The following is a 13,506-nucleotide window of genomic DNA, read 5'->3' as shown; positions in this document are numbered from 1 at the left end:
CTCTATCCACTGAGCCAAACTGGTCAGGGCCAGAGTGTATTTTACTATCACCCAGAAGGTTGTGCAGAGACTGGATGGGGATGGGGGCAGAGGCAGTGTGCTAGCCACCACATGGCGACTACGCAGAAGACAGAGGAGCCAGGCTGGGCCAAGGTCTGCAGAGGCGAGCGGGTGAGAACTGCAGGGTCTTGTTCCGGAGGGGTGTCGAGCAAGAGATGGAGAGCAAGGACTAGACTGGAACTTGGAAGTCTGGCCTGAATGGGGCAAAAGAGGCGGAGTCTGAGGGGGTGTGCTGCAGGCTGGGCGGGGCCTTTGGGATTAGGCTGATCCGTCGGTCGCTCAGCGCTATGGGTTCGGGAACTGGTCTCCAGGTGGGTGGGATTCTGCGCCACTCGCAGCCACGCGGCTGTCAGGACAGCAGGTCCAGGAGGGGCCGGGCCCGAGGTGGGCGGGGCGCTGGGCCGCCCGGCTCCACGCGGCTTTCGCGAGCGCATTCCTAGCTCTCCGGCCCCAGGCGGAGGAGCGCCCTGGCTGAGTCCTCGGTCCCCGCTGGGCTAGGGGATCGGCCTGGCAGGAGCTAGGACCAGGGACACAGAAGACCCAGGTGAGCCAGGACCCTGTGCCGGGAGCTGTCCCGCGGAGGCTCCAGGTGTACCGAGACCTGATGCGGACCCTGGCTGCGCTCCCAGCCGCCAGGGGGCGAGCGGCGATGGGGCTCCGGGAGCTGCCCGATCCCTGCAATGGGGACCCGGGCGTCCGCTCGGCAGGGTGGGTGGAGGGGGGCGGTAAATCAGTAACCCGCAGTGCACACAGGGCCTTTTGTCCCGCTCCGTCCAAAGAGCACCCTGGCCGCGGAGCTGGTTACTCATTGCCCACCCGGGCGGGGGCGGACAGGCTGTCTCTGCTGCTCCTCCTGGGGACCCGCCGACTTGCACCTCCCCCCAGGGTGGCGGAGTAGGGGTGAAGGAGGAAGAGCTCGCTGATCCTCAGCTGCTGGAGTGTCTGCGCGCCCCGAGTGGAGATGAGAAAGCTGAGGCTCGAAGAGGTGCAGTCATATGCCCAGGGTCCCCCAGTGCTTGAGTGCGGGAGGTTGGCAGCGAACCCTGGACTACCTGGTGCCAGAGTCAGGCACTGCGGTCCCCTGTCCGCTTGTGACCATGCTAAGGACCCTGGGGTGATGAGGTCAGGGTAGCCTGAAGGTGAAAATATAAAGTCCCCAACCGGAGCTGTGAACCCAGAGAGCTGAGCTCTCTACAGAAGTGAGGGTGGGGGATTTCACCAGGAGGGGCACGGAAGCGGGGTGGGCGCAGAGAGAGTGGCATCTGAGCCAGGTGGAGAAGAGAAATGGGACACAAAGGTCAAGAGACAAGATGTGCCCAGTTTTGAAAGCCAGTGGCTTCAGTGCTGAAGGTACTGAAAGGGCAGACTGTGCAACCTGAGTGGCCCAGGCTGGGAGGGAGGCCTAGGATGCTGTACAGTGTGGACTGGATCCCGCTGGGCACAGGCAGCCATTAAGGACTTGTAAGCTGATGAGGAGGGGGTTGACATGGCAGCCTTGTAATTTTTAAAGCCTGCTGGAGAATGGAGGCTGGGGAGCCCAGGGAGATGTTTGCAAAGGCCCACGCTACAGATGACTATGGCCTGCCCTGAGTCCAGGAAGCGGAGGTGGGATAGACTGGAGAAGGACTGAGAAGGCAGAATGGACTGGCAATGGGGCAGGGGTGAGGTGAGGAGATGAACAGAGCTGATGCTCCAGCTGCAGGGGCAACCCAGGGAAGAGGGAAATAATGGCTTTGCCCAGGACAAGCCAAGTGCCCCCTGCCTCAGAGCCAGAGCTGGACAGGGGGCTGTGGCTGAAGAGAGAAGGTGTGGTGGGCTTCCTGGGCAAGGTAGACCCAGAGACACCAGTACCCCCGACTGTCACCCAGCCCCAGGTAATAGCCAGTGGGTCTCCGGGACTACACTGGTCACCCTCTTCCCCTGCCTTAGCTGACGCTCAGTGTTGAGTGCTCCTTTGAGGGTAAGGAGACATCCTTGGCGGCATTTGGAAGAGGATAATCAGATGGGGTGGGTGTGTGCATCACACCTGACAGGACCTGGGGGTGCCTGGTGGAGGGCAGATCCTGGGTGACAATTACCGGGAGGGGATGGGGAAGGAGACCATTCCAACATTCTGTGTACCCAGTCCCTACACATATTCTCTCTTTTTAAGAAAAATATATTTTATTGATTTTTTTATAGAGAGGAAAGGAGAGAAATAGAGAGTTAGAAACATCGATCAGCTGCCTCCTGCACACCCCCTACCGGGGATGTGCCTGCAACCAAGGTACATGCCCTTGACCAGAATCGAACCTGGGACCCTTCAGTCTGCAGGCCAACGCTCTATCCACTGAGCCAAACCAGTTAGGGCTACATACATTCTCTTTTATCCTCAAAGCAGTCCTGTGAGGCCAGCAACCCAGACATGGCCATGGACAAGCAAGTTGGTAAGAGCTAGGATTTGAGCTTGGCTCTGTCAGACACCAGAGTCTACATTCTTTACAAGAGCCTGCATTGTCTCGATGGAATTGTGGGGACACAAAAAGCAGAGATATTCCCAGGGTGCAGTTCTGGTTCAGAAAGAGGAAGAACTGCTGGCCATGGAGTGTGCTGCCTTGTTAGTAGTAAGCGCCCTGCTACTGGAGGTATCCAAAGCTGGTCATGGAAATGTCAGCGATGCTAATGAGGAGTGGGGATCAGATCAGATAGCATCCAGATGCTGAAGTTTGGCCTTGTATTATATTTCAGATTTTGTTTTTTTTGCTCTTCAGAAATAAATGCATTTATTCAGCAAAAAATAAATCATGTGTGCTAAGAGTGAGCAGAAGATATGTTTCCATTCTCTGCTTGCCTCCAAGGAAAGAATCCCAAAACTGTCCTTGCTGTGAACTCGTGCCAAGGTCTCAGCAGGACCAGTGCAGAGCAGGAAGCCCCGCCCACCCCCACCCCGCTTGCACAACCTACTGTGCGGCAGCCTTGGGCTCTGCAACAGCGGACCAGCTTCCACTCTGCCCTGCTGCTGCCTGGCGGTGGCGGGGCTTGGAAGTGGCCAGCCATTTCCTGTCTCAGTTTCCTCATCTGCAAAATAAGGGAATAGCACCAGCCAAGGTGCACATGAAGCAGGAACTCTTCTCCCTCCCTGTTTCAGGAAGGCCATCGGCGGAAAGCCCAGCCTGGGCCCCATGAGCAACAGGAAGAAGATGCAGTTGCTGCTGGTCCTGTTGGGGGTCCTCCTGAGAGCACCCTGGGCTCCAGCTTTGTCCTTTGAGACCTCTGAGGAAATGGAGCTGGGTATGACCTCTAAGGTGGGAGAGGGTGGCAGGGGTGGGAAGAGTTGGCACCAAGAGGGGGCTTAGCAAAGCTGGAGAGAATCCTGGCCCAGGCCCTGGGGAGGTGGCAGCAGGTGGCAACCATTGAGACTCAGTGTCTGGCTCCCAGAAAGCATCCACCTATCTCTGTGTCCACGAAAGAGGACTGGCCTTGCAGGGCTCAGGGCCCTGAGCTGGGCTGCAGAGCTGGTGGTGAGCCCCTTGGATGTGTGTGTGTGTGTGTGTTCTGTGCAGTGTGTGTGTGGCTTGGGAGGCCCAGGCCTCACGTGTGGTGTATGCACTGGGAGGGTATTATGCCTTGGAGTGGTGTGATGTGTGTCCTGTAGCATGCGCCTTGTGTGTGCACGTGCGTGTGTGTGTGTGTGTGTGTGTGTGTGTGTGTGTGTGTGTGTGTTAGACAGTGTCATGTTCAGCCCAGCAGGTGTGCTACTCACCATGTGTGTGATGTGCATCAGAGGCATGGCCTTACCTCTGCATGTAGCATCTAGAGCAGCCGTGGGCAAACTACGGCCCGCGGGCCGGATCCGACCTGTTTGAAATGAATAAAACTAAAAAAAAAAAGACCGTACCCTTTTATGTAATGATGTTTACTTTGAATTTATATTAGTTCACACAAACACTCCATCCATGCTTTTGTTCAGGCCCTCCGGTCCAGTTTAAGAACCCATTGTGGCCCTTGAGTCAAAAAGTTTGCCCACCCCTGCTCTAGAGCATGTGGTTGTGCGTATGTTGAGGGGCAGTATGTGTCCAGCATGTGTCTGATGTGCTCGTGTCCTGCATGTGCAGCATGTTCTCTCTATGTGGGGGCTGCCTCAACTGGGGCTGCGGGGCTCACTGACCTCTGCCCTTGGCCCACAGAGCCCTGCCTGGCCCCCAGCCCGGAGCAGCCAGAACAGGAGCTGACGGTGGTCCTTGGGCAGCCGGTGCAGTTATGCTGTGGGAAGGCTGAGCGTGGTGGTCACTGGTACAAGGAGGGCAGTCGCTTGGCACCTGCTGGCCGGGTACGAGGCTGGAGGGGCCGCTTGGAGATCGCCAGCTTCCTACCCGAGGATGTTGGACACTACCTCTGCCTAGCACGAGGCTCCATGTTCGTCCTGCACAATGTCACCTTGGTTATGGATGGTAAGGGGGTCTGGCAGGGGCTAAGGGGTGCCTAGGGAGAGACTCTCCTGTCCTGGCCTCATATATTTCCCTCTGTCCCTGACATAGACTCCTCGACCTCCAGCAATGGTGATGAGGAACACAATGACCCTTCAAATAGGCATGTTTACCCACAGCATGGTCAGTATAAGTCCTCAAGGACTCATTTCCCTACCTCCCAGCTGCTCCCTGAGAAGAGACCTGTGTGGAAGCAGGTAGTAATCCTGGGGGCACTAAGTTCTTCCTTCCCCTCCAGCACCCTACTGGACACACCCCCAGCGCATGGAGAAGAAACTGCATGCAGTGCCTGCTGGGAACACCGTCAAGTTCCGCTGTCCAGCGGCCGGAAACCCCACGCCCACCATCCGCTGGCTCAAAGATGGACAGGACTTTCATGGGGAGCATCGCATTGGAGGCGTTCGGGTGAGTCTCCGGGTTCCAAGGCCACCTGCTCCCCCACCGGCCCCCTCATACCTATAAACCAACCCCCAGTTCCTTCTTGAATAAAGAAGGCCACTGTGTGGCCCCAGAAGAAGCACTGGGCTGTGGACTTGGACAGCTCTGGTTCAAGTTCCCACTCTGCCACTCTCTGGCAAGTGACTTAGCCGCTCGAGCGACTCCATTTCTAAAGGAGGAAGGATCCCTGACCAGCATCAGTAAGTTTGGGCAGCTCATTCTCATGGTCAGACCCTGCAAGGTCAGCTCCAGGCTGTAATGAGGAAACTGAGGCTCAGAGGGCAAAGACTGGCAAAGGTGGCACAGCTAAAACTCAGGGCTCAGACATTTCTTGGAGTCTTCTCCTTTGTCCCAAAGTCCCTGGCCTCCCACCCTACTCCCCTCAGGGGCATGGGTTAGTGGCCCCTCGTGGACACTTCCCCTCCCCCCAGCTGCGCCATCAGCACTGGAGCCTGGTGATGGAAAGCGTGGTGCCCTCAGATCGTGGCACCTACACCTGCCTTGTGGAGAATCCGGTGGGCAGCATCCGCTACAGCTATCTGCTGGACGTGCTGGGTGAGCGGAGGGGCAAGCGAGGCAGTGTGGGGGGTGGAAGCCCAGAATTTGCCCTCAGTTAGAGCCCAGTCTGGCAGGCAACATGGACTGAGTCTTAGATGAGTCACTCAAACTGTTTCAAGTGTGCTGGTGGGCGTGAGGGACACACAGAGGGTAATGTGGGCCTGGAGGAGCAGAGATTAGCCAAGAAGAAAAGTAGGGAAGACATTGAGGCAGAGGGCACGGGTTCAGTAAAGGCCTTCAGTGTAAAGACTATAATGCATTTGTGGGGAGATGTATGCCTGGGGTGTGGCATTTCCATGGGGAGCCAGGCCATGAAGGGTTCTGAATGCGAGGCTGAGAAATTGTCCTTGACCCCAAAGGCAATGGGGAGCCATGGAAGGTTTAAGCGGGGTAAGCAGAAGACAGACAAGGTCTGAGCTGCATATCAGGAAGGTCTCTCCCTTGAGCTGGGGAAGTTGGAGGCAGGTGACCAGGGTGCTTCTGTGGGTGCCGCTGGTCAGGGTTGACGGCCCGGCCCGGCCCCCAGAGCGGTCCCCGCACCGGCCCATCCTGCAGGCAGGGCTCCCGGCCAATACCACAGCGGTAGTGGGCAGTGACGTGGAGCTGCTATGCAAGGTGTACAGTGACGCCCAGCCTCACATCCAGTGGCTGAAGCACATTGTCATCAACGGCAGCAACTTCGGTGCCGACGGCTTTCCTTATGTGCAAGTCTTGAAGGTCCAGCCCCTGCGGTGCCCGAGCCTTCCCTACCCTTCTCCCATGGTGGGGAGGGTGATTGCCAGCTCCCTTCCTGGCCCCGGGCCCTGCTATGACCCCTGAATGTGTCTCCCATCCCCAGACAACAGACATCAATAGCTCAGAGGTAGAGGTCCTATACCTTCGTAACGTGTCGGCCGAGGACGCAGGCGAGTACACCTGTCTGGCAGGCAACTCCATTGGCCTTTCCTACCAGTCGGCCTGGCTCACTGTGCTGCCAGGTGAGCACCTGAGGTGGCCAGGAGAGGCTTCAGGGTCTGACTCTGATCCAGCAGTGGGCTGTGACCTGCGGGTGGACATTACCCCTTGGCCTGTGGGATCTAAGCTCGGGACATGGCGCGTGGTTTTGTGTTGGATTCTGCATGTAGCAGACCCTCTGCGTGTCGACATGTGACTGTCGGTGGGACCCAGGACTATGTGGGACTGAGTATAATTACAGTTTTCTTGGTGTGTGCATCCGTGTGTGGCGGGAGCTGTGAGGGCCTGAGTTAGAGGGTATAGGGCCAGGCATCTGACCACTGACTGGTCAGTTATGTGTCTGTGGACAGAGGAGGACCTCACATGGACAGCAACAGCGCCCGATGCCAGGTACACAGACATCATCCTGTACACGTCGGGCTCTCTGGTGTTAGTGGTGCTCCTGCTGCTGGCCGGCCTGTATCGCCGACAGGTGCTCCACGGCCGGCACTCCCGGCAGCCCGCCACGGTGCAGAAGCTGTCCCGCTTCCCTCTGGCCCGACAGGTACTACGCATCCCCGCCCCCGTGGCCCATAGTGAGGCTCTCGGCCTGCCATCCCACCACAGCTCCGTGCCAGCAGGCCAACCAAGTCTCCCACTTTGCAGTTCTCCCTGGAGTCAGGCTCCTCAGCCAAGTCAAGCTCGTCCCTGGTGCGGGGCGTCCGTCTTTCCTCCAGCGGCCCCCCCTTGCTTGCTGGCCTCGTGAGTCTAGACCTCCCTCTGGACCCGCAGTGGGAGTTCCCCCGGGACAGGTATGCTGTGCAGCGTGAGGGTGTGGATGCAGGCTCCAGGCAGGAAGGACGCCCGGACGGTTGAGACCTCAGCTTTCTTGATTTCTAGGCTGGTGCTTGGGAAGCCCCTGGGCGAGGGCTGCTTTGGGCAGGTGGTGCGTGCAGAGGCCTTAGGCATGGACCCGGCCCAGCCTGACCAAACCAGCACCGTGGCAGTCAAGATGCTCAAGGGTGAGTGTGGCGGCCTGGGGGAGGTACTGTGGCCTTGGGACTAACGGAAGGAGCTCATAGTGCTATCAGGTGAGCACTGGGGGCCAGGAGAGGCTGTCGAATCCCACCCTTGGGCCTGAGGCCCAACTCTGCTACTGACTCTGCAAGTCACTTCTGAGCCTCAGTTTCCTCACATGTCCCTACCTCAGGGCCCTAGGTTCATAAAAATTCCTGATGCATAAAATCTTACCCTTTGGGATGATGGTGACTATAAGGATTTGGGGTAACTGGGGTTTACTATCCCCTGTCTGCCCTGACCCTATGTAAGCTTTGGCCTCAAGTAACCTTGTCAGCTGTGTAGGACACCACCTCATTCCCCTCAAGCCACACCCTCGTCCTCCCCCAGGGCCCTTCCCAGGTCTGTCCTGTTGTTTCTACCACTTGAGAACAGCCTTTCTGCTCAAATTCAGTCCCAGCCTCCAAGCAGGAGCCCCAAGGTGCCTAGGCCACTCCTGGAATCTCCCACAGGGGCCTCTCACTGCTGTCTCCCAGGCCCCTCTACCAGAGTGGCCCAAACCACTGTTCTGTTCTCCGCCCCCTAACCCCCAGCTCCTCTCTGCACAGCTGGGGCCACCTGGCACTTTCCCGGAGGCAGAGATTGAGAAATGTGCATTGCGAGGTCTGGTGGGGAGGGTATGTCATTGGCCCAGGGCCACGGGTCAGCCCTGAGGGCCCGCCCCTGCTCCACAGCCTTCTTCCAGGCCTCCCCTAGCTGTGCCCCACTGGCGGCTCCCTGAATTCCCAGGCCAGATGGACGCCAGGCCCTGGTCAGACAGACCTCAGGGCGCCAGCCTGCTTTCCGCCCCCAGGAGCTCTCACCCCATTCAGGGACTAATGCCAAGCCCTGCAGACAAGCTTCCTTCCTGTTCAGAGCTCTTCCCCCTCTCCTGTTTCCTGGCCCCTCACTGGCAGGCCTACTTCTTTTAGATCCTTAATTCTTGTTGCATCCTCACAACTGCTCTGAGAGGTAGGGCATGATACGGTATCCCATCTCACACAAGAGGATCCCGGGGTTCAGAGAGGTTAGGTGACTTTAACAAGGCTACACAGCCTAGTGGGGACTCAGTCCCAGACCTTCTTGACTCCTGGTCCAGCGCTTCATGTCCTCTCCCCCACCCTACAGCCTGCCTTGTGTAGTCACCCTGGCTGTCGCCCTTGCAGACAACGCCTCTGACAAGGACTTGGCAGATCTGGTCTCTGAGATGGAAGTGATGAAGCTGATCGGTCAACACAAAAATATTATTAACCTGCTGGGTGTCTGCACCCAAGAAGGTGGGGTGAGGTGGGCCCGGGCGGGGTCGGTTGTGGCGGGAACACAGCCTTGGCAGCCTCCCCGCCACCCACGCCTTTGCAGGCCCCCTGTACGTGATTGTGGAGTGTGCTGCCAAGGGAAACCTGCGGGAGTTCCTGCGGGCCCGGCGCCCCCCGGGCCCCGATCTCAGCCCCGATGGGCCTCGGAGCAGCGAGGGGCCACTCTCCTTCCCTGCTCTGGTCTCCTGCGCTTACCAGGTGGCCCGAGGCATGCAGTACCTGGAGTCTCGAAAGGTGAGGGCAGTAGCAGCACTCCGGGCCACTGCCAACTGCTCCATCTCCATATCTTTATGACCCTGGCATTCAATGTCTCCAACTTCTCCCTCTCTCTCCTTTCTCGTTACTCTAAGTCTTTCTGCATGTAGATTTCAGTCCCTGCCCCATTCCGTCCTCACATACTCCCTAACCGTAGGCAAGGCAGGGAAAGAGGGAACACATGAGAGAACGTGAGGGCCCTGAAGTTGGACTGCTCAGGTCTGCCCTCTGCATCCTGACTTCCTCATCTGTAAAATGGGTGATGATCCCTACCCACCAAGGTTACCGTGAGATACTATGTGTCCTAATAAGCCTAAGTCCCCTGCCTTGTCTCCAGTGCATCCACCGAGACCTGGCTGCCCGTAACGTGCTGGTGACAGAGGACAATGTGATGAAGATCGCTGACTTTGGACTGGCCCGAGGCGTCCACCACATTGACTACTACAAGAAAACCAGCAACGTGAGGGGGGCAGGGCAGAACTGGAGGAAGGGGGCAGGACCTGTGGGACTGGCACCAATGCCTCCTCCTCTCCCTCCCAGGGCCGCCTGCCTGTCAAGTGGATGGCACCGGAGGCCTTGTTTGACCGAGTCTACACACACCAGAGTGATGTGTGAGTCCTGGATGCTGGGGTCCTGAGTGTCTGCCAGGATCCTTGTCCTACCCCACAGAAAAGGCAAAGCGTTTGCCCAAGGTCGCATAGCCCTGGGACCTGAGTTGAACCAAACTCCAAAAAAAGCTCCTACCCCACCCCCGCTTGGTGAATTATGCCCACGGGCCCCCCCATCCCAGCCCCAGGAGCAGGGAGCGAAGCTGTGCCCTGCTGAGCCCTGGTTCTGCCTCCAGGTGGTCATTCGGGATCCTGCTGTGGGAGATCTTCACCCTTGGGGGCTCCCCATACCCTGGCATCCCCGTGGAGGAACTGTTCTCACTGCTGCGGGAGGGGCATCGGATGGACCGCCCCCCGAACTGCCCTCCAGAGCTGTGAGGCCATGCCCTACTCTCCCCCATTTCCAGTCCTCACCCTCTGCTCTGACCTGGCCTCAGGGTCTGGCCCCGGGGAGGGATCAGCACCAACTCCCTGTGACTGCCACCTCCTCGCCCAGGCCCAGTGGGGAGGTCCTGGCTTCTGTGCCCTTTCACCCACCCCTCACTAGACCCCTCCCCTTCCCAACCTTCCCTGCCCACCCACGAGGGCCATGAGGTCCTCCCTTCACTCAGGCCTGTGGGTGCCTCTGACCCTGCCCACCTCTCAGGTATGGGCTGATGCGTGAGTGCTGGCATGCGGCGCCCTCTCAGAGGCCCACTTTCAAGCAGCTGGTGGAGGCACTGGACAAGGTCCTGCTGGCCATCTCTGAGGAGGTACTCCTCCTCTCCCGTCCCGTGACCACCCTCTGCCCACTCCCCTTTGGGCTTTAAATGAGCTGACTATCAGGGCTGACCAGCACTGTTCCCCGCAGTACCTGGACCTCCGCCTGACCTTTGGACCCTACTCCCCAGCCGGTGGGGACGCCAGCAGCACCTGCTCCTCCAGTGACTCTGTCTTCAGCCATGACCCCCTGCCACTGGGGCCCAGTTCCTTCCCCTGTCCTGGGGTGCAGACTTGAGCAGGAGCAGGAGGTTGTACAGGCAGGACATCCAGCAGCCTTGGGCCTCCTGGCTCTGTTGCAGCCTGGTGGTGCTTGATCTTGGCAGCCCCAGTCCAACTTCAGGGTCCTGTCCAAGGTCTCTGGTTTTGCTTTGGGGAGGTCTGTCCCTGGTCCTGGGGTCCCTAGTTGAGGCTTCCGGCTCTGGCCTTGGGTTCCCAACTCAGAGTTCAACCCTAGTCTCAAGGCCCAGCCCTTGCCCTGGGAGTCATGGCCCGAGCATTCTAATAGCCTGAATATAGGGCTCTGCTTGGCATCCTGGGCCTTGACACTTGATCCTGATTTCAGGGGTTTGGCTGAACCCCCTTTCCCCAGGTCGCCCCCCACTTCCCCTTTGCTGCTTGTCCCAGCATCTTGGTGGAAGGAGCTTGGCCCCTGTGCTCCTAGCTAACGCTGGAAGCCTGCCGAAAACACAGAAGCAAATGGCCTTTTATAAATTATTATTTTGAAATAAATCTCCTTGTGCCTGATGTGTGCCTTGCATCCCGGATGGAGGGGGGAAAGGGTGGAGGGATCCCCAAGCCGGGGGCTCTGCCTAGGTGACAGACTGACAGGGCTCTGTGCCAGGCCTTGGGTCCACGTCCACCTCCAGCTGCCTCGGGTGGACCTCTGTCTTGGTCTGTTTCTCACCGGCACCATCTTGTGTATGTGATGGTGTGAACGGGTGCTATGGACAGAGGAGTCCACACAGCACCGTCCACAGGGCAGGACTCCCATACCCTGTGCACATGCGTGACCTGGGGCTGTTGCCAAGGGAGCTGGCAGTGCCCCTCCCCCATCTGCTCAGCATTAACCAAGCTGACAGTTAACACAGCATGAAAGCCCAAAACCCAACTTCGAGGCTGCCGCCTGCTCCCACGCCTGCTCCCACGCTCTGCCGCTCAGGCTGGGCGCTTGGGCCGTGCTGCCCCCCCTGCCCTGGCCAGTCTCCCCAGCAGCAGCTGGTTGCCGTCCTCCCTGCTGGACTGCAGCTGTTCCTGCCTGCCCGGTCCTCCCCTAGAGAGCCCTCAAGGCCCTGTTCTCAGATGCCCTTGGGGGGAGGGAGTAGAGAGGCTCAGCTTCCCAGGGCTCTGAGCCTGGAACCTTCCTCAGTTCATCCCAAGGGTTACTGCTGCTGCTCTCCAGCTGCTGAACCATGGGCTGAACCATGGGATGAGGATGCCTGACCTGGGGCCTGGCTTCCTCTCCTGCCCTGTCCTCCTGGCACAGGACTGTCCAGAATTTGGTGCTGGAAGACTGAGCAGCACCTCATGGCCATGGTTCTTTCCTACTCTGGGTCTCCTCATGCCCCATCCGTGCCTCTCTGAGTCACTATGTCCCAAATTGAACTACTCATTTCCCCCCAAAACTGTATCTCCTCCAGGGCCCTCCCTCTCGGAGAAAGCACAGACCAGGAGCCGCGGAGGCACTCCAACCCCCTTCCCGAAGGAGGGGGAAACACAGTGGGAGGTTCAAGGCCTGATGCTTCCAGTACCCGAGGCCAGTGCTGTCACTTCGCCAGTGGTCACTTCCTTTGCTCGTATGAGTGGGGGGCTCCTGCCCTGCATGCCTCTCTGGGCTTAGGTTTAGGATGAGCAGAGGCTTGGTGAGCACAGGTGTGGGGAGGACACCACGCAGAGTTTGTGGGTATTTCAGTGAGAACTAGTGCTTGGGCTTTGCAGCAGCCTGAGGTCCCCTTTGCAGCCCAAGGTCCCCTTCACTCGCATTCCCCTGCAGGCGGCTCCAGTGGCAGGTTCCTAAAGCAACTCTTGGCTTATGCACCTCCTGCACTCAAGAACCCAAGTTCCTGGAGCCCCCAAACTTTCTGATTGAGCCCCACCTCCAGACTGAAGTCTCCCCCGGGCTGTCACTGATCAGTGACTATGTCCTTCATCAACCAACCCGTCACAGGAGAGCCTGGAGGGAAAGTGTGGGTTGGGGTAGTGTGTAAAAACAAGTGGGTAAGAGATGAGAGTCCCCATTTTCCACTTCCTCACCAGGAACCCACTGCCCTCCCAAACTCAGCCACCCACCACTCTCCCTCACCACAGCCTCACCAGATAGACCATTCTTCCCATTTAATGGCAGAGAAACTGAGGGATGTCGCAGCCCAGGCTTACAAGGATGGTGCTCCAAAGGAGCTGAGTTGAACCCTCCCACCCCATCCCAGGTTCCCAGTGGGTCCTGCGCACATGGGAGACCTGAGCCAGGTCACTCAGAGTGACGGGGCAGCTGCTGCCTGGTAGGTTCCAGGGGCCAAGAGGAGCTCGGCTGCCCACCCTGTGCCCCCTCCCTGCCCACCTCCCTGGCAGGCACACACTTGCTAGGGCCCTTCCACATTCCTGATGTCGCATGTAAGAGTGAGACAGATGCTGCTAATTCCCGTGCAAGCTCGGCTGCCTCCTCTCCCCGCCCCCAAGCCTGCTCTGGGCAGCACTGCAGCAGCTGGAGCCTGGGCCCCTTGGTCAGTCTGGGTTCGGAGTGGTCTAGCCTGTGACACTGGCCTCTGGAGCCTGTAGAAGAAGCATTAGTCACTCTGGACTTTGCCACTTGCAATGTATCAGTCAGGGTTCTGATGAGAGCATCAGATAGACAGCCACTGCTATCTGGGAGCCAGAGTCCAGGGACAGGAGGCTGCTGGTAGGGAAGGTCAGGTGGTCACAGCATGGAAGGGGGGCTGCTATGACCGAAATTACCCTCTGAGCCTGAAACACAGGAATGCTGCCACGCCTGGAGAGTGGTTTTAAGTGCTCTGTCAACAACTGGGATTAGGAGGGAATGGCCTCAGGGCCGGGCTGCCA

General features: G+C 58.6%; 1 protein-coding gene across 4 annotated transcripts; it reads left to right on the top strand.

Annotated features, from left to right (window-relative positions):
* The first annotated feature begins 317 nt into the window (after positions 1-317).
* Positions 318-11,189, top strand: FGFR4 (fibroblast growth factor receptor 4). 4 transcript variants are annotated; one of them, XM_014539071.1, is made up of 18 exons: positions 318-371; positions 3,188-3,330; positions 4,227-4,490; positions 4,578-4,649; positions 4,765-4,931; positions 5,396-5,519; positions 6,049-6,239; positions 6,361-6,499; positions 6,827-7,020; positions 7,122-7,267; positions 7,356-7,477; positions 8,678-8,788; positions 8,871-9,061; positions 9,420-9,542; positions 9,623-9,693; positions 9,927-10,064; positions 10,337-10,442; positions 10,526-11,189. In XM_014539071.1, the coding sequence occupies exons 2-18, from the start codon at positions 3,222-3,224 to the stop codon at positions 10,685-10,687; spliced, it is 2,430 nt and encodes an 809-aa protein (XP_014394557.1). In that variant the 5' UTR covers positions 318-371; positions 3,188-3,221; the 3' UTR covers positions 10,688-11,189. The 4 variants fall into 4 exon arrangements, with proteins under 4 accessions (XP_014394557.1, XP_014394556.1, XP_014394555.1 ...); XM_014539070.1 differs by lacking the exon at positions 318-371 and adding an exon at positions 390-604; XM_014539069.1 differs by lacking the exon at positions 318-371 and adding an exon at positions 855-1,045.
* Positions 11,190-13,506: the final 2,317 nt, after the last annotated feature.

The sequence above is a fragment of the Myotis brandtii genome, unplaced genomic scaffold, assembly GCF_000412655.1.
Source record: "Myotis brandtii unplaced genomic scaffold, ASM41265v1 scaffold208, whole genome shotgun sequence".
Lineage (NCBI taxonomy): Eukaryota > Metazoa > Chordata > Mammalia > Chiroptera > Vespertilionidae > Myotis > Myotis brandtii.
Note: the sequence above shows the minus strand (reverse complement) of the source record. Positions and strands in the feature narration are given on the sequence as shown.

Excerpts from the sequence above, each read along its gene's own strand:
- FGFR4 (XM_014539071.1), top strand. The coding sequence starts at position 3,222 with ATGAGCAACAGGAAGAAGATGCAGTTGCTGCTGGTCCTGTTGGGGGTC. Across the intron at positions 3,331-4,226 it reads CTCTGAGGAAATGGAGCTGG|AGCCCTGCCTGGCCCCCAGC; the intron begins GTATGACCTCTA and ends CTTGGCCCACAG. Across the intron at positions 7,021-7,121 it reads GCTTCCCTCTGGCCCGACAG|TTCTCCCTGGAGTCAGGCTC; the intron begins GTACTACGCATC and ends CCCACTTTGCAG.